We start from the raw sequence: 25012 nt of genomic DNA, 5'->3' as shown, positions 1-25012 counted from the left end.
TCCATAGGCACGTTTCACAGTGTTTGGTCGCAACTTGGTGCTAGCGTCTAGCATCTGTTTGCGATTTCGACGTGTGGATCTAACCGCTCGTAACCGCTTCGGCACTGTGAAAGGGAAGACGCCAAGACCCGCTCGCCTGCACTCTGAATGAGCCCTATCTGTTACGTACTGTCAACCCTCCCTCACCGCGCGCTATCTCAGTTACGGACTAAGTTAAGCGACAAGCCTTTAGTAAAAAAGTAGTATTACGGAAAACATGTCAGTCTTCAATGGTGTGACATGTACAACAAACAACCCACATCTTGGTAGCGGCGCCTTTGAAACAACCCAAAGCCCAGACCAGAGTATACATATCTACCCTAAGAGAAATTTCCATCAAACATTGACCAGATAATACATTGTACTGATCATGAATTCGATTGACATTCAATATATTTAAAATTTATTTAAGTGGTTTGATAGTCATTGTTAGATATTGATTGTTTATACCACCCCATATCGATTGGTCACGAAATTATCGATCGAAATTAATTTAGGCCTTCGCGGTTAGGGCCCAGTTTAGTTACATAACGGAACGCTTGCTACCTCGCGCCCATTGCCGATAAACTATAAAATTTCTTCACATTTTTCAGAATTACCGACAAATTTAACAAATGTTTCGGGATATCAATGTTTATATTGGGATTGTCGGCGCTGTTTATTGGTTTCTATGCATTCTTGGTTATGGTAGGTATCTTCATAAATATCTTCCTGTTACACAGACATCCTATAAAATGCGGTAAAACAAAAATTATCACTTTAGTAGTAAAGTATTCTTCAAATTTCACATCGACTCATTCTGTATTTGTAATTACAGGCCATTGATAAGAAATACATACTGATTGTATTTGTCATAAGTTTTGAAATTTTAAACTTGTCCTGGCCAGGGCAGGTGCTCGCTGATATGGTAAGAAGTTTTATATGTATACATAGAAAATTGACTCTGCAAGAACTTAATATTAGTGTAATAATGGACATTAACCTTTTATGCGTGAGTAAACTATTGTATAATATTAATTGTGTGTTTATCGTAGAAGTTTACTTGAGACCGCTCTGAGAATGAGAATGTGAATGACTCTTTCAATTTCTGGAAGCATGTATCGCAGACCTAATGGAAGAATATATAATAGCTTAGGTGGAGTTACGTCAAATTTGTTTATTGCATTAGATACAGAAAAATATAACCCACATATCGTTTTTGCGTACCTCGGTCAATTCTGACAGTTAGAGGTTCGAAGTAGTCGATGCCGGTGAAGCTGAACGGACGCTGATGGTGCGCCAGTCTGTTGGGTAGGTGATTTCCCGTTTGCGGCTGCGGTGGCTTCATCCCTCTTATACGGCAGAATAGGCAGCGATGAATGACCATTCGAGCTGTCGGGCGCAGTTTGAGTACCCAGTAGTGCTGGCGGCACTCATTAACGGTTGTTTCTAAGTTAGCGTGGTGAAGCTGGCGGTGCACGTAGTCAATGTACAGCCGTGTAACGTGATGATCACCGTCAATGATCGCTGGCTTCTTTGTGCGTGGGGCGATGTTGGTGGCGCTGCCAATGCGAGTCTGTAGTACCCGAATGGAGTGAGCGGTGCGACTGGTAAGTGAGGCGCTCCACGCCTCGTTTCTGATGCTATCAGCAGCTCCCAATTGTCCTGGCCTATGAGTATTCTTGGCTTAGCTTCGTCATAGCGCCGTTGGTCGATGAGTCCGTCGAAATGCTTGCAGTTGTCAAGATCTTTTTCTGTGATGCGTTGCGGTGATATATGCAGATTTTTAATAAATTCTTGCTTGTATCTTGACGGTGCGCGCGCTCCCTCAATGTGTAAAGTGACGCGTTGCGATGTAGGTGAGCGCATTTTTTCGTTGGCGATGGCTTCGATGTGCAGCGGTTCGATTGGGCCTTTGACTCATGTCTCTGTTGCTAAGTCGGCGTCGACGAGTGTGACTGTGGACTCGTCGTCTAGGAGAGCGAAAGTATTCACGTTGCGTTTCGGGCCGCATACTCGTATCGGTACCATTTTTAAATAGGTACTGCGGCCCGCAGTAGTCCAGGTGCTCGCTACTTTTTCTATTCTTGGCTAGCCGTCTTCATTTTCAGTTTATTCGTTTGCAACTGTGTTTCTTGCTTCGATACTTCAAACATCTAAAGCATAGGTTTTTTGCTTTAGCTATATTCCATCGTTCGTCACTGTCTGCTTCAAAAAATCGTGAACAGGATGCGGCTTCGTGTTCCATACTGTTGCAGAGCGTGCACGTTGACTGTTCGGTAGTTGTGTACATTTTCTGTACTGGTTTTCGTCCCCCTGTCGTAAATCTCTGCGGCTGTGTGAAGTTGCACTCTGGCTGGGCGTAGGGTCCGCAGCGTTTTGCTTCTCTGCCTAGAAAGCGTGTGAGCTTTAGTAGGTCTGCTTCTTCGGTCGGTTGCTCGGCGGCGAAGTCGTACCATCTGTTGCCCATCGAAGGTGTAAGCTTCTCTATTGTAGTCTTCGTTACTTCTGGGTTGTAGCCGCTCACGCGATACATGCAGCCGTGGACGCATGCTGCCACAGAGCGTTGTGCGATTCATGCGTCTGTGGAAGCATAACACACCTAGAGGTGCCGGTGATGATTTTATACCGATTTATCGGATATCGAAGTTATAACAGGTAAAAGAACTAATATTAATTGCTATTTCGGTAACCCATAAAGTTTAATGCCTGGGTCTGTCATTTAAAAAAAATAAACAACTTCAAAAGTACGTCAAGACAGTCTTGTGAGTGTTATTGTTTGGGCTGGTGATTTCGGTGTTTATTTATTGAAAACATGCCGTAAGTAGCGTTTTTTTATTGCTTTCATTAATTAATTGATAACGTAATTACGTCCTAGAATAAAACATAGTCTAACATAAATATTTCTAAAAGAAAGCAGCTTCGAAACTTGATGCTACTCAATCAGGCCATTGCCGGTCCTGTTCATGATTAAATTATATAAATACTGATTTCATTTTCTGCAAAATAATATTATATTACAAATTTTAAATCAATTATCCGCTAGAATAACACATTACGTTTTCATTACATGCAGGATTCATTGATATTTCCGAGTTTCGTAATTTTGTATGAAAAAAGCTGGTGGGTACGACCGCTCAGTTACGGCCATCTTTGAAAATAAGGCCGGTTACAAACCCATTTGTATTTGATAATTTTTATATTTTTTGTGAAATGGGTGATTAATTTTGTGTGTAAAATAAAAGTTCATACTTCGTATATAAAAGCATGTAACTAAAACTACACTCAAAATGCTAGGTAATGTGAGCTATACGTAAAAAAATATTTGTTTTTAGTCACATAAATACCGCGCGACGAATCCGCGCCGATCAGTGTGAGCCAGCGCGCCCTGCGCGATTGATGATGCTTTTGTACGACCGGCCGTCACTACGACATATTTATCAATCAACACTAACTAGCATGGACACATTTAACATACCAAATACTTTCGCGCGCATATCATGTTATACCTAACATGAAGTTACTCAAGCATACACGTGTGCTCTCACTCGCATACGAATACACACACGCGCGCACGTATATGAATGCATCATTTCATAATATTATTTGTTTTAGGTTACCGAAAGTTAATAAAGAAAAGGGCTATCTCTAAATCTCGCCGATGCCTTTTCAATCGTCTCTGTCTCCGTCTGTTGAACCTGACAAGCAATCCCATCTGTCTCAACAACGTAAGTGTAAATTGGTTACTTTGTTATTTAACCTTAGGAGTGAATTATTTAAACTGCGTCTGTGGCCGAACGGTCAGCATATGCCACGCAGAGGTTCCAGGCTCGATTCCCGGGCTGGGACAAATATTTGTATGGTCTACATTTATTTCTCTCGTGAGTTTGGTTGTAACTTGTGGTTGTCTGTGTGTGAGTCCATGGCACCGCGACTAAGGGTTTCTCTAGTATGGGGCTATGTTGAGTGTGTGCGTTATTATTATTATACTTTTATGCGTTATTATTAAATAGATTAATATGATATTTTTTTACAGATCCACACAACTCAAGAAACGGCATTTATTCAATGATAGATAAAATTATACCCTTTTTTAACAAAATCTGAAAATTTTACGTTTGGAACGCACATGTTCTCCATGACTACACCACTATAGTCGACATTCGACATCAAACTCTTGGTACACCAAAGTCTCTCTTAGCAGCAATGCCGGCCCTGAACCAGCTAATGCTCTTCTAGCGGAAGGTGGGCTGGTTAGACAGTTCGATTTTTTTTAGTTAGGCCATTTAGCTCACGTACAGTGGCCCCAGCGTAAATTGCAATGGACCATTGCCTATCGTAATTTACGAATAGTGTGGAACTTGATAAACGAAATTGTGAATACAAAGTGTTCCGTGTAGGGATTAATGAATTTTGTTATTGTAAGAAAAAAAATTGTATCATCAAAACGTGTTTATTTCCAGATTTTTTGTGTTTCTTGGGCCATTTTTGTACAACAAATTAAACGCCAAATTAGCCATATATCACTTTTGTTACACAAAGGTTAAGAAAATTCTCCAAGAATTCCTTCAAAATATGTCTGTATCACACAGAGAATTATTAATTATCCCAAAATAAATGTTGTCTAATAGGTATATGATTCACGTATAGGTATATGATATGCATTTTATTATTTCATTATTTTTTGTTTATAATTTAATCATATATCCATCTATACAATTAGTACTTTTTACCTGAAATACAGGATTCTCCTAGTTCAGGTATATGTGTTATATTTTACATTTATTCGCATAATTGGTCTTTAGTTATTCAATAAACAATTTTATTTATTATTATTATTAATGTAATCCGCTAATACTGCCCTGATACGCCGAAAAGAGCTATCTCAATCTGAGTAAGTTTTGGGAAAATCGACTTTTTGTAAAATGCATTTTATGTAATTGTATTTTATTCAAAATATTTCTTAGTGGTTTTTTAAATGTTTTAAGTTAGATAGCGCTATTTTTATTATACCATTATACGCGAAATTATTATAGTCATGGAATGGTATAAAAAAGAAACCAAAAAACTAAAAGTATTTCAGAGATAGCGCCTTTCGGCTTAGTAGGGCAGAATAGTGGTTGTAATAAATGTGTTGGTACCGAGTGGTACTACTGTATTGCTTGTTTTGATTATTTACCTCACCTATCCTCACTTCATGCATCACCGTGCTTGGTATACCTACTACCGTCGAGCAAACGGTGCTTATTATCAAAGAACTTTCACACATTTTTCCCAGACAAAACTGATGAAAAATCGGCCTATTTAAGGTATTTAAATTAATTTTGTAAGTAAAATATCACTCAAACACAACTATTCAATATTAAAACCATGTTTAGGTCGTTACATTCTGAATTTGGGTAGGATTCGTCAATTTTCTTCCTCGCGACCTGCACTTGTTTTACGCCATTTTCGCAAATTTCGAATTCCGCCACTACCCACGACTGTTTTTAATTTTAAAAATAGTAAAAATATATTTTCATATGGTTCTAGTGTTAATCGATATGTATTTAAATGCTCGTCACCTTTAAATATATTTTATTTCTTAATAAAATGAATATAATAAAGTGGTTAAGAGTTAAAGCGTAAAATACTATGAAAGTTTTAGGGCAGCCGTCCACTTTAGCTTTGTTCTTGATTCTGCATAAGTAGGTAGAACTAAATATTCAATCGAAAACGTCGCCACCTGTTCAAATTCTGAATTTGTACAATTCGTTATTTATTAGCAGTTAGTACAAAATGTGTTTGGCATGTCACCATTAAGCACGTTAGGACTGTGTTACTTTAGTACCTACCTATTACGATTACGTATTGTAGTTGCGTTCTTCTTTACAACAAATATAATAATTATAATATACACATTCTATTACACATACACAAGCAGATACCTACACAGCAAGTACACAACACACACATACTTTAATTTATCCCTAGAGGGCGCCCCTTAGCAATTCTTAAAATTTGTGTGCGGAGCGCCTAAACAAGTAAACAACCGCGATTTGGTGTAAACTGCTGACGCGCGCCGGTTTTTATTAAAAAATTAAAGTTTAATTATTAAGTGTTACAATTTACATATCTAGTTGTACGCATAATTCATTAACTTTCGATTAACGTAAAAATCTAAGTGATATGGTGTATGTGTGTGCGGTTTGAAATAAAAATGTGACGTCCGTAATACACTAGTGAGAAACGGAGTTAAGTCATTTTGAAAGCTGGTTTTCAGGTAATTATATCGTATTTCATATTGTGTTAGTGTCTGATAGGTAGGTTAGATAGCTTTTTACTACTGCTGTTAATATTTCCAATAAAAAGCTACTAAATCACGAGATATTAATTATCAAAATACAAGAGAATTATCACGTCTTTGTTAAATGTCAAAATGATGTAATATTTTCCATCGTATTTTTGTGTTATTTTTCGAGAAATAGCCATAAATTTACCCTGAATATAAATGTTTATAAACTATACTTTAAGGAGTAATTTCATGGTAAACGTTAGTACCACTCAAACGGAATATTATCATATTTATCCAAGTACACCAAAAATTTCATTTGTGCTTTTTAAGTGCAGGATTTCCGGTGTGTTACTGCATTTTATTTGAGATGTTTTTGTTGGTAGTACGGAGGGTATGTATTTAGCAATGCAGAATAATAATTTTTATTTATAAGAACTTGTATTTAAACTGAATGCTTTTCTAATTTGCGAAACCAGATAGCCGTCATTTTGCGGTAGGTTTATCCTATCCTTTAAGGGCCGTGTAGGTGAGGGTAGCGCATCGCGTGAGCGGGTAGTGGTAGTACTGTTTTCGTAGGGCGCGGAGCGTTGCTACTATGTTGCCAACCTTGGTAGCGAAGATGCAGATGTCGTTCGGTGTGTCTGTAAGGCGCGCGTGCGCGCGCAGCTGTTCCAGCTCGGCGAGGAATTCTAGTGTCTTCATGATGTGCGTCGTGTTGGCGCTGTAGATTAGAAGTTTCTCGACCGCTTCCTTTGCGTTTTCACGTAGGCTTCTTCTAAGACGGGCTATATTTTCTATTTCGCTGTATGATGAGGCTGTTTCGTCGTAGGCCGCCTTAAACGACAACCATTCCACATGAGGTCCACTGTAGATTGGAAGTTCTATGCAATGCTGCCTTCCTCGCCCGGCGATAGCGATTGCTTTCGCTAGTTCGATGACATTAATTGCTTCTGTTTTCACTGCGATCTTCTGTTCGTGTGGAAATTCTTCGTTATAGTATAGAAGTATACGTGTCGTTGGAGCGGGGTGAGGGGCAGTAGACCAATATTGTTCATGCTTCTGTTGTAGCGATGGATGCAGCTGTGTAAGTGGAGCAGTCTTCTCTCGTGGTTCCCCATCGCAGGCAAAACACGCGTGCTTGTCGTTGAGCCCTTCTGATACTCGTCGCTGCGGTTCTGGTTCTGCTATGTCTTCGTCAGTATCAGAGTCTTCAGTTTCTATACGCGCTATACGCGCTGCGGCGAGTTGGCCTTGAAGGTGCAGGAGTTCTTCGCGCTCTTTCGCTATACGAGCTCTGCGCGATGATTTCTTCGTGCTGTTATATTTCAGGTGGTACTGCTGTGAAAATTTGAAATGGATGGTAAGTAGTGATAGCGGAAGTTTGGTTGTGACGCATACAAATTGTAAAATATATAAATTGGTAAAGAAAGTAGACATCATCTGACTTTGAACAATATGAGAAAGAATATGCGTTTTATTACTATATTTAATTATATAATCTATATTCTCTGTGCAACTGCTTTTAAAAACGTCAATGTGAACGTCTGCATATGCTATACCATCTAATTGCACTTAATTTAATACGGAAATGAGGTTGAAAACGAATCAATTTGTTTTAAGTATCCGTACAAAAATGTCGTCGAATGACTTGCCTTTAGATTTAAACAAAACCTTCTCGATGCTTACGCAGTTATTTAAAATAGCCGGTTTTAATATATTTGACGATCCCAATAAAAGCTTCATAAGAAAATATGCCCTACTTGTATTTACAACTGTAATGTCTATGTTGATGACCATTTTAGTTACTATATATGTAATGATGGAGTTGTCGAGAGCTTCATTTTTTAATTATGCTGATGCTATACCGATTGCTATTACATTTACTCAGGGTGAGTTTACTTCAATGTATTCTATCATTACACTTCTTGAACTTGTGACAAGAAAATTTGCCATGTGTAAGAAAATCCAAACTAATATTGTACACACGAATGTAACTCTGTTACTACGTTTCACGCCTAAATCACTGAACCAAACTTGATGAATTTTGGTATAGACGTAGATGGTACCTAAGAGAAGGACACCTACTTTTTGGCACAAAAATAAATCTTTTAAGTGAAATTTAAATCCAAGTATGTGTGTAAAACCAACCATTTAACCTTTATAGTGTTTTTTTATATTATTTACTAAATAATGCATTTTTTTAGATATGGTAGGTTTTCTCTCACTTATATACAAGAAGAATGAAATGAAGGCTTTAATGTACGACGTCGCTGAGGTGTGGCCGACGGATCTTGGTGGCAACAAAATCAAGGAAGAAATTAAGAAAAATTGGCTAAGGCGTATGGCATTTTTTACTCGCGGTATTTACGATCTTATTTAATTCATATAGGTTTATTTTATGACAACTTTGAGATAAAGTAAAAAGGTGACAACATAGCGCATACCTTTATATTCTTACAGGCTTTCGACTTACATAACTTTTAATTAAATGTTTAATAAATTACGTTTTATTAAATGTTAAATATAAATCATAAGTAAATATTAGACAACATCACTTAAGTAGCTCTGATCCCAAAGTAAGTAACTAAAGGACTTGTTTTATGGAAATGGGAAACAATTACGGTACCACAAACACTCAGAGCCGAGACAATATAGAAAAGTTAGTTTTTTACATTCACCCGACCCGACCGCGACGAAAAACAAAGTGTGCAAGCCTGTCGACCACAGAGGCCGCCAAAACAAAATTTAAAAAGGGACTAATGCTGAGCAGTGTTGCACATATCAGTTAAAATATTATAATGTAATATATACGTTACAATCATTACAATCAAGTTTTACGATTGGGTTTGATATCACTAGAACTAATCTTTATAATAACAAATACATATTACCGCTAAATAAAATCCAACTCCGCAACTAAATGGGCAAAGCGTAACACAATATCACTTCTATAAAATTAAGCTTCTTCTTCGTAATCGAATTTGTCTGTTTTTTCAAACGAACCAACATTTTGGGTTCTTTACAGGTCACAGCTGATTCTAAGCCTATGTGTAACAATCGCGTAAAAATTAAGAACTCATTGTTGATGATGTCAACAGTGAATTATTGTAATTGTTATAATTACTTCATCAGCATCAATATCACATCAATCCACTGCTAATTGTAGGTCTCTCTTATTGCGCCAACTTTCACGGTCATGCGCCATCCGCATCCAGCTCGATCTCGCAAATCTGACGCTATCGCCATACCATTGGACCGGTGGTCTGCCCACTGTCTTTTCGTTCTTCTTGGCCGAAATTCCGTAATAGCTTTGGTTCATCATCGATCTTTTCGCCTAGCTAAATGTCGCGCCCATTTCCACCTTAACCCCATGTTGTGATTACCCACGTCATCGATCTTTGATTTTCGTCGAATTTCGAAGTTTGGTAACAATTGAAAAGCGCCGAATTGAAAAGCAGAAAACGTCAGGAAGCGTCTGTACAAATCTTTATATTCGTGTAATAATAGCCAGGGTTTCAATGGCGGCACCATTACATCCGGGTTTATGGCTTCATTTTTGGTCGAAAAACTATTGCAGCAAATTTTTGATAATTCTTTAGCTCCGACAAGTTGTATTATATGTTTGTATTATGACTTGGTAAAGAATCAAAAATAAAATTTTAGTAAATGGAATTTGAAACAGCTCCGACTGTTGTGGCGGTCGAGCTGGGAGTGACCGTGGTACGAAAACAAAATATGAAAGTGAAGGAAGATGGAACAATTCAAATTAGAAATTTAAATACACGTAAAATAAAAACAATTATAGGATACAAGCGAAGAGAGGCGATATAAAAAGGTGAGATGACGGTGTAAGGAGGTTACACCGTCACATGATTACTTACCTAAAAATAAATAGTTTTTATTATTGAAATTTCAATATACTGTTTGTAACCAATTTTTTAATTGTTTTAGCTAATGCTGTAGTGTTTTTGTTATCAATTGTCGCTTTTTACACCCCTGCATTGATTCTAACGCTGTACGACCAATACGCGAATGATGGAACCGTTTTTGTATTTCCGTTCAAAATGTATTACTTTTGCCAAAATAACACGACACTCTACTCGTATCTACTAGTTTTTGTCTTTGAAATAATTTTCAGTAAGTATTGCCATCGAGTTTATTATTTAAGTTTAAATATTATGACAACTTAACAAACAAAATTATCACCAGTGCTTAGTTACTAGCTCATAGCCTTACACGTTACAGGTTCATAACTTTAGCTTGCCAGGTGTATCTAATACCCTGTAAGAGCGCAAATCTCACTTATAATTACCATTTAAAAGTATTAACTATAAATTAGTGGTAAATAATCAATAACCTTTTCATTATCGTAGTCAATTCTACACACACATGAAAATCTTTCTGCGAATTCTTTTCTAGGTACATGTTTACACATGCTCGTGCATGCACCATGTAATCTTATGTTAACCATCCTAACCTGTAATATTAGTATGATGATGCGTTGGCTACAAATTGATCTAGAGAATGTTCTGGAAGTCAGCGATGGAAGAGCAGTCTTTGACGAGGATAAACTTAAGAATATTGTTAAAGTTCATCAAAAACTTTTGAGGTGAGACAATTTTCTATTTTATATTTTGTCTTATTGACCCATTGTTTCGACTTCTGATTGCGATGGCAAATCTGCTTTCCTTGTCATAATCAAATTTTCTAATTATGTTACGGATAAATCAATATTTTTTTACACCAAAAAAGGTGTGTCGCTCTCGCGCAAGACGCGCTCTGTCGTGCTCGCCCTAATACCCATCGTTGTCAGACTATAAAACGTCTTCATCTTTTTCAGACTCTGCGAGAAATTGAACGAATGTTTCGGTATAGCAATATTCGTATCAGTGGTTTCTTCCTCACTTATTATTGGTTTCCTTGCATTCTTGACTTTGGTGAGTATCTTTCTCTTATACTATGCCAGAGAACAATATTTACTATTTATAATTATCTTCAATTTTCGCAACGATTTCATTGAATATACTTGTAATTGCAGGCAATAGATAAGAAATACATAGTGGCTACATTTGTCATTAGCTTTGAAATGTTAAACTTGTCCTGGCCTGGGCAGTTGCTTGCAGATATGGTAAGATTTTTAAATCTACCAATACATACTGTAACTTTAGTGTAGCAAAACTTACTTTAATTTTTTACGTGCAAAAAACTTATCGTATAAACGCGGAATTTAACTTGTGAACTGACGTAGTACGTATTACTACATAAATTGCGAGCTCACATCGTGTTACGTCTTACGTTGGCATTGACATGATGGCTTTTTATATCTGCAGGTTGTCGTTACTCTATTTTTTCAGAGTTACGACATAGCAGAGGCTGCTTACAGAACTCAATGGTATGACGCCGACTTAAAATTCAAGAAATTCATCTACATTATTATTCTGAGGTACCAAATATGCTTTATTTCTCTGAAGATTTTTACCATCACTAACTTATGTGTTTATGACAAATTATACACATTTATTTGTCTTGAATATCAATGTGATGTTTCTATTACCTGGCTATGATTTTGTGAAAATATTTCACTGGACTTTAGTCCAGTATTCTCCCTCGACTTCTCTTTTCTTATAATGTCATGGACCCAATAACGTTTAGACTTTCTTTTTCGGTTCTCTTTTTCCTTTTCTCCTCTTCCGTACGCATATGGATCGGGTATATTACCGTGTTACATACAATTATAGGTTTATTATTAATTATAGTTTATACTATTATAATACAAATACAGATGTATAAGTGCTCTGTAATGCACTACACAGAGCACTTACATTGTTAGTCATAGTTTTTGAACAATGAATTTGTGTTTGTCTTACTAATTTCTTTTGTTTTTAATTTAGTAGGAATGTGTGAACTATATTGACGTTAATTTTCAGGTCTCAAAAGCCTGCCCAATTGAGTGTATTGGGATTTACAAACTTGACACTTAGGGTATTTGCAAAAGTGAGTACCATCATGGTTAATCATGTATGAATTCTAATACAAACAAATACATCCCATTTCTGGACACGGGTCTCCTCCAAGAAAGAGGTTTGGGCCATAATTCACTACGCTGCTCCATTATCGTCATCATTATTACCTCATTTATACATCTCACTGCTGGGCACTGGTCTCCTCTCAAGGTTTAGGCCATAGTCCGCCACACTGGCCCAGTGCAGGTTGGGGACTTTACACGTTTTCCGAGGGTTGTGAACTATCTTCCACGTGCAGGTTTCATCACGATGTTTTCCTTCATCTTAAAGCTGACGATGAATTTCGCACTTAAATTCCAAAAAACTCAGAGATGCGAACCCAGATTCGAGCCCATGACCTCTGCTTGAGAGGCGGTAGGTCAAACCACTGGGCTACCATGGTTCTCTTGTATTAGGATTTTCCATATTTTCCCCAACATTAACACAAGACTTGATTCAACTGAAAATTGATCTCAGATCTCGCCTTTGAGTTCTCCCAACTGTTTATATCCAAAGTATGAAGTTTTATTACTCCTCTCCTTTTCCGTACGTCTGACGCACTTTGAGCAAGTAAGGCCAGTACCGGGGTAAGGCCAGTACCTTACCCCGATTGGCAAATCCTTACACCACAATGGCAAGCATTATAATATATGCCATCGATACGATTAGAATAGATACCAAGTATACTAACCTGTTTAAGAGCATTATTTTTTGCTAATAATGTTGTTTGTTATTTCTTTCAGGTTTTAAGTTCTGCATGGTCGTATCTCTCCATTTTGAATTGTGCATATGCGTCTCGAAATTAATAATTAGTAACACTTACATTTAGATTTAATACTCTTGACATAGGCCTAGCGCCACTCTGGCAGAGCAAATTTTATTAAATCAATTTGAATAAAATAAAATTTATCAAATAACAAAATAATTTTTCGATATATTTTCATATTTCATATTCGGACCATATTTTCTTGGTGTATGGCGCAAAGCTGGGATTGACATTAAATGCTTACTAGGCACCTAACACTATTAGTAGGCTGACAATCACTTAATAGTACTTAATTATAGTTGTACACAAAATAACAAGAAATATGAAAAGTGTTACTTGAAAAATTGTATAGTTTTGCTTGAGTTTATTGATCTCTTTAGTGTCCGCAATAAAACTGACACATAAAATAAATAACAACAAAGTAGTTTAAAGAGATAGATCGTGAACACAAAGGACAAATTTTCAGACTGTTTCACCAAATACATATATACCACTACGCCTGACTCCCATTCCCCTGACAAACTCCTTGCCTTTCCTGGTACGGGACCGGTTTATTCTTGATTCTTTTAACCTCGGCATTTTGTGGGATACCCTCAATCTGATCACGATTTGTACGTCTGGGCCTACCTCCTCTATATTTTCATTTACATTCGCTCTAAAATGTGGCGTTATTGTAATACCCATTCTTTCTGACCAAATCATCGACGTAATCCCGGCGGAGCATCATGAATACAAGGGCAAACAGTTCGAAGTTTCTGTTGCTTGGGCGGTGAATGTTGCCACATACCTATTCTAGACCTAACAATTCTATTCAAAACTTTGGACCTTTGCTTACCGAAGCCTTTAGAGATGATGCAGACATAAAGAGGGAACGCAGAGCGTTGTCAGTCCGGGAGAATAAACTAGCCCGCAGATTTCGATGTACAGCTACAGTTAAAAAAAAACGGTATTTAAAGTGTTCTGCACTTCTTTTTACTCGTCGTTTCTGTGGATCGGACACACTCAAAGAGCTTACAAATCTCTGCGCATCCAATATATAAAAATCTTCAGGGTGCTGTTGCGGCTACCACAGTAATGCTCACATTTGGTGCTTTAATATTTCACCGGACAAACTCTTTCACAAGGAGCTCTACTGCAATTTTTGGTGTAGTGTAGATATATGAACAGTAAGTTACCATCGAAAATCTAAAGTTCGAACTGATGAGTGAATCACACCGTCCAGTATCCTCAAGTAAATAGTGTCAAGTTTTTACATCATACTTACGGTGCTACGGAACTATATATTAAAGGCTTTATTTTTTTTTTAATAATAATTTTAGTCTTTATGAGTCTGGTGTTCGTACTATAATCACTAGACCCTCGCTTCTACAGTTTAGCTCAAAAAAATAATCATTGTGAGTTCAAGTAAATGAAGAAACAAAATTGAGGGGTATATGTGTGTTTTTAATGTATGTGGTACGTGTAGGTGAGTGTGTGTGTTTTGTTGTATGTGGTATAAGCACATCCCGGACACTCTATACAACGTACGAAAGTTATTTGCCTACTACTACTACTACAGCAAAACCCTATCTGAACACGCGCAAATACGTGCGTGAAGCACTTTCTCGTACCTATTACGTGATAAGAGCGGCGACATAGCGAAATTTGTAACGCGAATCAGTTATCTATAATTCTATTAATAGAATCCTAATAATTACACATGTTCGTTAGATATTTATATCGATACAGTATTATATTTTTCATTAATTCACTAACTAGAATAATATTGAACATTTATTTTTTTAAATATTAAAAGCACTTTCAATGTTATATTTCGGACAGGTACCTACGTTTAAATAAGATAACCAAGATATTTGAAATTGATTGTCCAACTTTATCATTACCTAGTTAATAATTATACCTATTCACTACATACTATAAATTGAACATTCGAGAACCTTTGTCTACTAGTTCATGAACTCACGGCGTCTTATTGATATAAGTAACCTGTAATATGATCTGTATTATATATTACTCTGCACTAAATTAATGAAAAAAATAATAAGTTTTTGAAGGATTAACTATATGCTCAATTTATTTTTTTGTATGCATGCTGTGATGTTCCTTAACTATAGAAGCACTTAGTTTTAAGCGAATATGTTCAAATTTAATGTATAGTGTATTGCTATGTGGAATATCCTGAATAAATAAATAAATAAATAAATAAATGAACTGAACAGCTTTTAAATCTATATAAAGCACAAGTTCGATCCTGTATGGAGTACTGCTGCCACCTTTGGGACGGCTCTGCCCAATACCAGTTAGCTGCCTTGGACTCGGTGGAGCGTAAAACAAAGAGACTTATTAACAATAATCCTCTTGTGGAGTCGAAGCTCCAAAATCTCGATCATCGCAGAAAAGTAGCCTGCTTGTCGGTTTTCTATCGGATACATTTCGGGGAGTGTGCGCAGGAACTTTTCAATTTGGTTCCGCCCTCACCGTTCCTCCTTCGGTCGACTAGAAGGTCCGGAGCACTCCATTCTTATGTCGTTGATATTCCACCTATTCGCACTAAGCGCTTTGCTTCCTCCTTTCTGATGCGTACGGCAAAGGAATGGAATGCTCTACCGGCATCTGTATTTCCCGAAAAGTACAATTTGGGGCTATTCAAGGCTAGAGTGAATAGGCATTTTTTAGGCAAACGCGTCCCATCGTCGGTCACATCGTCGCTTAACATCAGGTGAGATTGTGGCCAAGCGTGTGTCTATTATATATATTTAAAAAAAAAATTAAACAAAATAAACTGAATGAGTCGCAGACATAACTTTTTTCACTTACTTCGTTTCATCTTTCGGAAAGCGAAAGAAACTCCTCTCTTTATCCCGGTTAGATGAAGATAAACAGCCGTACAGGGCATAATTCACGACCATTATATAAATAGTAACGTACAATGATGTTATATATTAACGTACAAGCTTCGTAATATTCATTATGAAAACAATGAAAACAATTTTCAAATATCAAAGCCGCCTTAGTGCGAAAAGGTTCACTGACAGACTTATTGTCGTTCAGTCAATGTGACCGTCAATGTGCGGGGCGTGGTGCGGTATCTAAAGCTGGGGAGGGGCGGAGGATGTCCTTTCTCGTTACTTTTTTATTCTCTGGTCTGAGTCGGTCACTGTGTAATGGTCTATCCACACGTATCCGGGCCGTGCCCGGGACGTGGACGGGCCGTGCTCCGTCAGGGGCTTAAAAAATATCGTTGCGTATATTTTGTATGAACTCGTTGACACATGTCCGTGTCCGGGCCGGGACGCCGGACGGGGCCGCAGTTCATACAAACTAGCACGCCCCGGCCACGTCCCGGGCACGGCCCTGATGTTTGTCGATAGTCCTTAACTCACGGGCTTGTTCTATTGGAGCGGAGTAAGTAAAAATTCAGTTGAATCGTTGTTCAATATATACAAGTAGTCTAACACACGCGCGCACACACACTCATAGTGTCGTATTCCAGAACTCTACTCAATGCTTAAGTCAGGATTTGAGCAGACTTGAGTATGATTTCAAGCACTGGAAATACGACCCTAATGGCAAGGACTTGAGTATGATTTTCAGTGCCCACTGCAATACTCAAGTTCCGACTTGAGTATTGAGTCGAGTTCTAGAATACGACCCTCAGTCTCGCACTAGGGAAACCCTGTATCGCGGATGCCATGGACACACACATAGACAACCACAAATTACACCCAAACTCTCGAAGAAACAAATGTAGGCCATACAAATATTTCTCCCGACTTTTAAATTATGTTGTTTTTAATTCTAACAAGTAGGTGATGGATAGCAAGATAATATTTAATTTTTAATATTGCTTCTATGAAATGAAGCTTTTGCTCAAAAATAAACAGGATTATAAAAAATAAACTAATTAAAATATTAGTTTGACGCGAATTATTTTTGTATCTATATACTTTTATACGACGTATTAAGGGACATAAACAATAAACACAAAAAACTTTTCATTATTGTATTGTCAATTTATATGTAATAATAATATCTCACAATATTTGCAGACCTAAGGACAATATACAAACTTTATGACCAATTTATAATGATGACTCGCTTTTATGTATTTATAAAATGTACAATATAATCTCATTCGTTTTGCACTTAGTGTTTAAATATTTACAAAATATTAGTTCTGATAAATTTGTATACAATATCTATATTTATTTAGATTACAAGTGATATAAATACATAAAAAATAAAACGAACTAGTTGTATTTACAATGTAATCAGGTCATCATCTTAAGCCTTTTCTTATATCCTTCTTTATTCCTGCTGTGTGGTTACCCTTGGATATAACTGTAACAAAATAAAACACATATTAAACACATATTTAAAGAAATAAAACTCGTATAATCAAGATTACCAATCTTTACGCAGACACTCTATCGCGTGTGATACAGAGTGAGCGCGCGTGTAAAGACGTTGGAAAGAAAAGTGAAATACCGCGCGACGCGCGCGCGCGCCCTGCGCTATTAGATTTACACGGACGCTCTTTCCGTTGCAACAAAAACGAACACGAGCAATCGCGTGCAAAAGAACGTTAGCTTAAAAAATTCAAACAAATAGGGGGAAGCGGGGCACTTTGATACAGGGGGCAAATTCATACCACTGCGTCATCTCCGTACCTTCAAACATAATATTAGTTGTGATAATACTAAAACGTGCCTTTGTACGTATGAGTAATAGACATGCGATGGTGCAGCTCACCAGTAAGCCGTTTACGTTCGACAGGCCACAAAGTGTTTTCACAGCCGTTAACTAAAAAAATAAGGGACACAAATACGAGTGCCGCTGCAGTATTGTTCACTTTACAGGGTTTTATGTCTCAATACAGGCTAAACTAGTGTTTTCAATAACTGAAAATGGATGTGACTGAGAGAATATATAATGATTTTTTTTAAATAAATATTTTTTTCTAAACTGGCCGGTGGGGTACTTTTATACACTCGTGAGTGGGGCAGTTTGGTACGTATCAAAGTGCTCCTATTAGTTATTTTGTACGAAAAATGTAAAACTGTTTCAACAAGTTATTGTAAAGAGGTGAACTCGTGACATTTTGCGCTATAGTTAGCTCTTTCTCCTGTATTTCTACTTCCAAGACAACATTACAAAGAACACTTTTAAAATGGTGCCCTAGAAAGAAGTCTTGATAGAGGCACATATAGCGTCATACTTTATGAACAGTTGATCGATCACATTATGCTGATAATACGTGGCAACCAGAAATGGCACACTACGTTGATTCACACATTCTAAGTGCCCCAAGTAGCGATGAAAAAGACTCAGTCTTTTAAGGCGTTTCATAACTACTCGACTCCATTTTGCAGGACGCGACTCTAAAATTAAGACTGGAGGTTCGAGTTTTTATTAAAAAGACTCAGTCGTTATACTAAAAGACTTAAACGACTTAAAAGACTTAAACGACTTAAAAGACTTAAACGACTTAAACGACTTGAACAACTGAAACGACTCGAGTTGTTTGCAATGGAATGAGTCCATTGCAAACAACTCGAGAGAACCTATTTTATGTCTTATTAAACCCGACGTTTATAAATAAAAATGACGTAGTATGTAGTAAATAATCACGTTTATTTACTTATAATAGAAATTAGGATTTAAAGAGTGATTTAAGCAATAGGTACAAGATTTTAAGACCGAATTATGTAATGATTGCATACTATACTTTTTCTGTAAGTAAATTAAAATAATGAAATACAACCAATATTTAAAAGTCTATGGAAATTCAGTTCTAACATGCTCTTTTTATATTTTGTGTAATATTGGTCTGTAACCACTTTTTTATTATGAAGTCCTGGTACTATTTTTGTATAAACTTCTTTAGAAACCCGTGCACAGTACTGAGATACAATTTATCTGTAATACATAGAATAAACATATAAATAAAAATCTCGCCTGTCACCCATTCAGGGGTAGGCAGAGACTGTGGACCTTCACTTAATACGTTCATAAATATATGTTTCATTCATCTTTATATAAATAAAAATATAATATAGTATTATATAAAAATATAAGATAAAATATTTTTACTGTTGGGTTCTGTATCCATTCATTTTTATATTAAAGGAACAAATAATTCCCAAAAAACAAATTCTTGAATTGGTTATAATTTACTGGCTTCTGTGAACAAAGTTACGTTAACTTTATGATGGATAAAAAAAAATCGTAAAATAAATATCTTATGAATAGAAATAAAATCACGACATATGGCTCATGACTCGCGACTCCTTTCTAAAACGTACTCCTCCTCCTCCTCCTTATTTAAAAAAAAAAAACTCCCAAGGCTATAAGGCGCCAGTCGTTTTAGTCCGATAAGTCTTTTAAGCTTCCTAGGGTCAAAATATTTCGGCTCCAATTAGTCTTCAGTTTTAGTCTTATGACTCAAGAATTGAGCGTTAAAAGACTAGACTAGTCGTGAGGCGTTACAAATTCGTGGTTTTTTAAAAGGCCTTAAAAGACTGGGTTTCTTTCATCACTAGCCCCAAGCGATGTATCAAAGTACCCCACAGGTGGGGCAGAAATTGACACTTCCCATTTTTTGTTAAAATCAAAATTTTTCAATTATTCAATGCTATTTACGAAAGAAAAGATTAAATTAGTAATGTTTATTAGTTATATCATCAATTAGGTAGAAAAAAATATTCATTATAATTTCATTTAGTAACCCAAAATTAAAGTTAAAAAAAAGTGTACCAATCTGCCCCGCTTCCCCCTAATCGCATATGATTGCGCGTGCAGGCTTTCCCGCGCGCAAACCTGTACGCTCCTGATCTCGCGCGATAGAGTGACTGTGTAAAGGAGGGTATTGGGTTCACCTATCGTGATCGTCAATTTTTTTACATCTCTCGATATAATTACAGTGATAGCTGAAACGTTCAATGATACAAACCTATTATCGGAAAATAAAAATATGAAAAGAGAGATTTATGTCCACTTGCACTTAAATATGTCGTAAACCAATGCTTGCAATGCCATTTGCATTCTCTTAATGCATCGTGTCAAGAGTGTATTATCAATTTAAGCGTTGGTGTAAGACGTACCTACATAACATATTCGTGCGAGGATCGTATTTTTGCCGATTGATGCGCTGTGACAGATATTTTTGTTGTACATTAATGCAAATGTTTATAAACGTTTCTTCTACAGGTTATTAAATGATTGTAGCAAATAAGGACACTGACTGACTGTCAATAAACGTTGACGTCTATGGGCTCATTCAGAGTGCAGGCGCGGGCGGGCAGGCGCGGGTTTTGGCGTTTCACAATGCCGAAGCGGCTACGAGCGGGTAGATTCACACGTCGAACTCGCAAATAGAGGCTAGACGCTACACCAAGCACTATGAAAGGTATGGGCGGGCCGAGCCAATACGACCGTCTACGTACATTTGTTTTATACACACCCACGCCCGCCGCCACTCTGAATAAGATACACGTCGCAGTCCATACGTGTAAATAATAAATAAATAGTGTTTTATTACATAGTGTGTATGTTAGTTCTTAAGGTATATATTATATGGGTCATGTTGCCTGAATGAAATAAATAAATAAAAATAAAACATAAATTGCGTGTGTATGCCAGCGATCGTTGGTATGTGTGAGTAGTGCTTAATTATCCTGTGAAATTTCGATACTGCGTGTCGCTAGGGATTCAATTCAATATTTGGATGGTTTTTTTTTAATAATAACGCACACACTCAACATATAGCACTAGGGAAAACCCGCGGGTGCCATGAAGACACACATAGACAACCATAAATTACACCCAAACTCACGAGAGAAATAAATGTAGGCCATGCAAATATTTCTTCTGGGACCTCTTAAGTTCTTCGATGAAATAAAAGAAATTAAACGACGTAATAGTAGATACATTTTCTGCATTACTTACAAATGTTTAGGGCGGCATAGTACGTAACTTGCGCAAATGTGTTTAGTGCAAGTGGACATTAGCTTTGCCATATAATAAGAAAGTTGTACTAAAAGAAACCACTCACCCCAAGCAAGTTCCTGGGTACATAACCTTCATTTCCCTGGTCGTCCCTGCACCACCACCATTCTCTCTCGTTGTCGTCTCCCTTCCTTAGGACTTGCAGTCTAGCGCCAGTCTCAAAAGACAGCTCGTCGCTTCTGGCGGCGGTGTAGGAGAATACTGCGTATACTATCCCATTATTCATTATACCTAACTTCTCTTGGACACCTGGAATTAAAAAAAAAGATTATTATAACTTTTTTTAATAAAATAAAGACCGATCTCAAAAGTTTGCTTATCGGATTTTTTATTAAATTACATCTATTTGCCAAGTTTTATTGTATGCGTTAACGGAAAGTGCGCGAAACCGGATTTATCCACCTTTAGAGGTGAAATATTTTCTTCAAATTTAAATGTCACCATTACGGAGGTACCTTCTTTCCAACAAAAAATAATCATTAAAATCAGTTCACAAATACCGGAATAATCGCGTAACATATACAAAAAAAAAATAGTCGAATTGAGAATCTCCTCCATTGAGAATATTTTTCAAAGTCAAAGATCATTTATTCCATAAGTAAAATAAATTTACATTACATTACATTAAGCTGCTTACTGCTCATTCACTACAGTCACTTCCATGAGAAGAACGAGCAAGAAACTCTAGGGATTGCTTTCAAATAAACTTAAATGCTATGGAATACGCTTTGAATCAAATTTGCGTGGATTCTGCAGCCGTGTCGTCTTTCCATACATCTTTATCCAACACGTACTCTCCAATTTTGTAATATGACTTTTCGATCAAAATATTTTTAATGTAGTTTTAAAACTTAGGAAATGATAAACTTAATATATGTTCCGGAATCTTATTGTAAAAACGTATACAGTTCCCCATAAAAGAGTCGTTTACCTTGGTTAAACGAAATCGTGGTACGATGAGTTTGGACTTGGCTCTAAGGTTAATATTATAGATATCTTCTTTCTTATTGAAATTATGTATATTTTTACGGGCATATAAAATATTTGAGTAAATGTACCAGTCTCCTTAAACTTTTCTATGAGAGAAACCCGAGAGCCTAGACGGTACACAGAACGAATCGCTCGTTTTTGCAATACAATTATGGTTTGAATATTTGCCGCTTTACCCCACATGAGAATCCCGTAGGACATTATACTATGGAAGTAACTAAAGTAAACTAGTCTAGCAGTACTAACATCGGTAAGCTCACGTATTCTGCGGACTGCGTATGAAGCGGAGCTTAATCTGCTGGTCAGGGAAGATATTTTGAAGTCGGGTAAAAGTTGAAATGACATTGGTTAAAAAAAATTATAAAATATCATTTCTATCCTTTGTCATAATTAACGCATTTGCATATCGGTAACTTTCGAAATATTGGCACATGTTATTTATTTTATTTGAAAAATTCAAAAAGTTCACGTGTGTATGTATGTCTGTCGTATGTGTATTATCATCATTTATATTTTATTCACATTTAAATTTAAATTTTGTTGTACAATAATTAGTCCCGCAGACTTCTTGCACCACGGCTAGGGTTGGCTAGAAGAGATCTCTTATACATATAAGCTCACTTTTGTATATGTCCATTGTAACGTGTGTTTCACGTGTCTTTTCTTTGTACAATAAAGAATATATAATAAAATTGTCAAATACGCTACTTTTGCTTAACAATAAAACTGATATTTAGGTACTAAATAGGATATAAAAAACTGATTAGAGGGGGTTTGTAGGTCTCGTTTCGCTGATCCCAGATAATGTCGATTACGTTAGTTTATGGTTCTCTATAGTGCCCACGTTTTACTCATTTATGTGAACATGAACTTACTGTATAGATATTCAGAGCAGCCGTCAAAACCTTCTTCGTCTTCTTCGCACTTCTCAGCCGCCGTCTCGTGGTCAGACAGCGTAGTTGCGAAAATACACGCTCCTGAAAAAACCAAGCGTTATCGTTCAATATACATAGATGGCGCTATTTAGTTTTTCAACTACAATGTATCTTTTGGGAAAGAAGCCTGGTAAGATGCGAATTGTTTCTTCAAATTATAAATAGATGGCGTTACCAAATACTAATCGCCAAACACCAATGTTTGGCGATTAGTATGAGACCGAAGAAAATTATTCAGAGCCGTCATAGTTATGTTGAAATCAACATACCATTGTCGACGAGGAAGCGCACCATTGGCAAATTGTTGCAAGAAGCAGCGCAATGTAGAGGCGTCCAGCCATCTGAATCCTGGGCGTTCACATCGCAGCCAAGTTCCACGAGAAACCTAAAAGAGCGGAATGTTACAAATATAAAATGACAACCTCGGTGGTTTAACGGTTTACATTGTGGACGATGGATGCGGAGGTCCTATGTTTGATTCCTGGTAAGACTAAGTGGGGAAATGAAATTTTCTAAATTTGTTCTAGTTTGGGTGTTTTGGGAAGTGCCCCAGAGTGAATCCCGTTGCTTTAGTACTCATAGTACTGGGAATTCCCTAGTGAGTCCAGATGATTTAATTGGTGTGGTTGTCTGGCACATATTATTATTAATAACGTGGCAAAAGCTACTAACGAGTGCTGACTGTTGACACTTACTTGACAATTTCGAAATGTCCAGCACAAATAGCGTTGTGGAGAGCCGTGATCCCTTCGTCATTTGCAGCGCTTGCATTCTGCACCTGCAATTTATCAAAAATTAATCTATTGCCGATTTTCTTTGTAAAAAGGTGACAATGAAAAATTTGCAATACTGACCTGTGTTGCTGTTTTCTTAACGAGTTCCAACTCGCCTTCTAAACTAGCATCCAACAGTAGTGCGAGGGGATCGAAGCTTACTCGCCTCGTCAACGGTGCCTTGCCTCCTTGCTTCAAGTTGCCTTTCTTTGATCGCCTCAGTACATTCTCAGACCCCTGAGAATCCTGACCGTTCAAATCTACTGCGTTGATCTGCTCAGTTATATCTGACACAATGTTCTCTTTACTGTCATCTTGCTTATCACTATTTAAAGATATGTTGTTAATTAATAATGCCTTATCTACTTCGTCCTTTTGTTTCGTTTTTTCTTTTAGGCCGTTCTGTACTTCACTAGGCGCATCAATCAGATGATCCATTTCCGGGAATAAGAATGCTGGTGGCATTTCGATTCTGCGGTTTATGCTTACACTTATTCCGTTCTTTGCATTACTAAGGTTGCGTAATTTGGGCTGTTCACTTAGTGGTGGTTTACGAATAGTTAGTGGACGGGCTTTAATAATCATTTCATTGCTGTTATTCCCGTTGTTTGTCTCCTTTTGATTTTGAGGCTCGCTGTCGTTGCTGTTGTCTGATACTGGTATAATTGGTATGTCACCAGATTGATTCCCTGCATCGTTATTCACCGATTGGCGTGGCGGTGTCTGCAAGGTTAAAATTAATTTATTTGTTTTGTTTACACTACAGAAGAGTTATTAGGTAAGAGTTGTTAGTTAAGAATATTTCCAAAACATACCTTGATTGTTGGTTTTGGAGGTAGCGCTGGCTTAGGCGACTTGTCTGTGCTACTAATATCTGGAGTGGATAAAGGTGTACTGGCACTTTGAGGTGGAGACAATACGAGGCTTTGCGACGTGTTCTGCCCACTGAAGTTACTTCCCGAACTAGACAGCCCTGATGCCGTGTTTCTAACGATCTGGGGTTGGGAAGTCACGTTACTAGCTACATGATTAGGTACGGATTGTGCTTGAACTGTTTGTGGTTGGACTGGTTGGATCTTTGTGGATGATGTCTGATATATGGGTGATGGCTTTCCGCTCGATACCTGTACGGTTTTTGGAGCCACGGTCGACACGGGCTTCTGTAATGAATGGAATGATGATGATGATATTTACAATGAATGGAGTGTAGAAGCAATATATGGTACAAGCTTTGTATGATTTATGAA

The 25012-nt window shown here is 37.1% G+C and overlaps 2 protein-coding genes across 8 annotated transcripts in view; one reads left to right on the top strand and one right to left on the bottom strand.

Moving 5' to 3' along the window:
• The first annotated feature begins 8498 nt into the window (after positions 1-8498).
• LOC113238325 (odorant receptor 85b-like) lies at positions 8499-13100 on the top strand. Its single transcript, XM_026475164.1, has 8 exons — positions 8499-8631; positions 10244-10429; positions 10712-10901; positions 11133-11229; positions 11331-11420; positions 11647-11735; positions 12220-12286; positions 13038-13100. The coding sequence occupies exons 1-8, from the start codon at positions 8499-8501 to the stop codon at positions 13098-13100; spliced, it is 915 nt and encodes a 304-aa protein (XP_026330949.1).
• Positions 13101-17173: 4073 nt separating this feature from the next.
• LOC113238285 (apoptosis-stimulating of p53 protein 1) overlaps positions 17174-25012 on the bottom strand; it is a 468812-nt gene continuing 460973 nt past the window's right edge. For 3 of the 7 annotated variants that reach the window (XM_026475120.1, XM_026475117.1, XM_026475118.1), the window contains 7 exons: positions 24581-24925; positions 23847-24488; positions 23688-23770; positions 23262-23377; positions 22933-23034; positions 21114-21316; positions 17174-17401 (listed from right to left, as the gene is read on the bottom strand). In XM_026475120.1, coding sequence (XP_026330905.1) covers positions 17369-17401; positions 21114-21316; positions 22933-23034; positions 23262-23377; positions 23688-23770; positions 23847-24488; positions 24581-24925 — 1524 coding nt within the window. In that variant the 3' untranslated portion in view covers positions 17174-17368. The remainder of the gene's footprint in view (positions 17402-21113; positions 21317-22932; positions 23035-23261; positions 23378-23687; positions 23771-23846; positions 24489-24580; positions 24926-25012) is intronic. The other 4 variants (XM_026475119.1, XM_026475122.1, XM_026475123.1 and 1 more) reach the window with 4 other exon arrangements.

Source organism: Hyposmocoma kahamanoa, unplaced genomic scaffold, assembly GCF_003589595.1.
Source record: "Hyposmocoma kahamanoa isolate Upper Pololo Valley unplaced genomic scaffold, ASM358959v1 95, whole genome shotgun sequence".
NCBI lineage: Eukaryota > Metazoa > Arthropoda > Insecta > Lepidoptera > Cosmopterigidae > Hyposmocoma > Hyposmocoma kahamanoa.
Note: the sequence above shows the minus strand (reverse complement) of the source record. Positions and strands in the feature narration are given on the sequence as shown.

What these genes read in the sequence shown, in the direction of transcription:
- LOC113238325 (XM_026475164.1), top strand. Translation starts at nt 8,499, where the DNA reads ATGGTAGGTTTTCTCTCACTTATATACAAGAAGAATGAAATGAAGGCT. An exon ending in TCCTTGCATTCTTGACTTTG is followed by an intron (nt 11,230 to 11,330) that starts GTGAGTATCTTT and finishes TTGTAATTGCAG; the next exon opens with GCAATAGATAAGAAATACAT. An exon ending in GGCAGTTGCTTGCAGATATG is followed by an intron (nt 11,421 to 11,646) that starts GTAAGATTTTTA and finishes CTATTTTTTCAG; the next exon opens with AGTTACGACATAGCAGAGGC.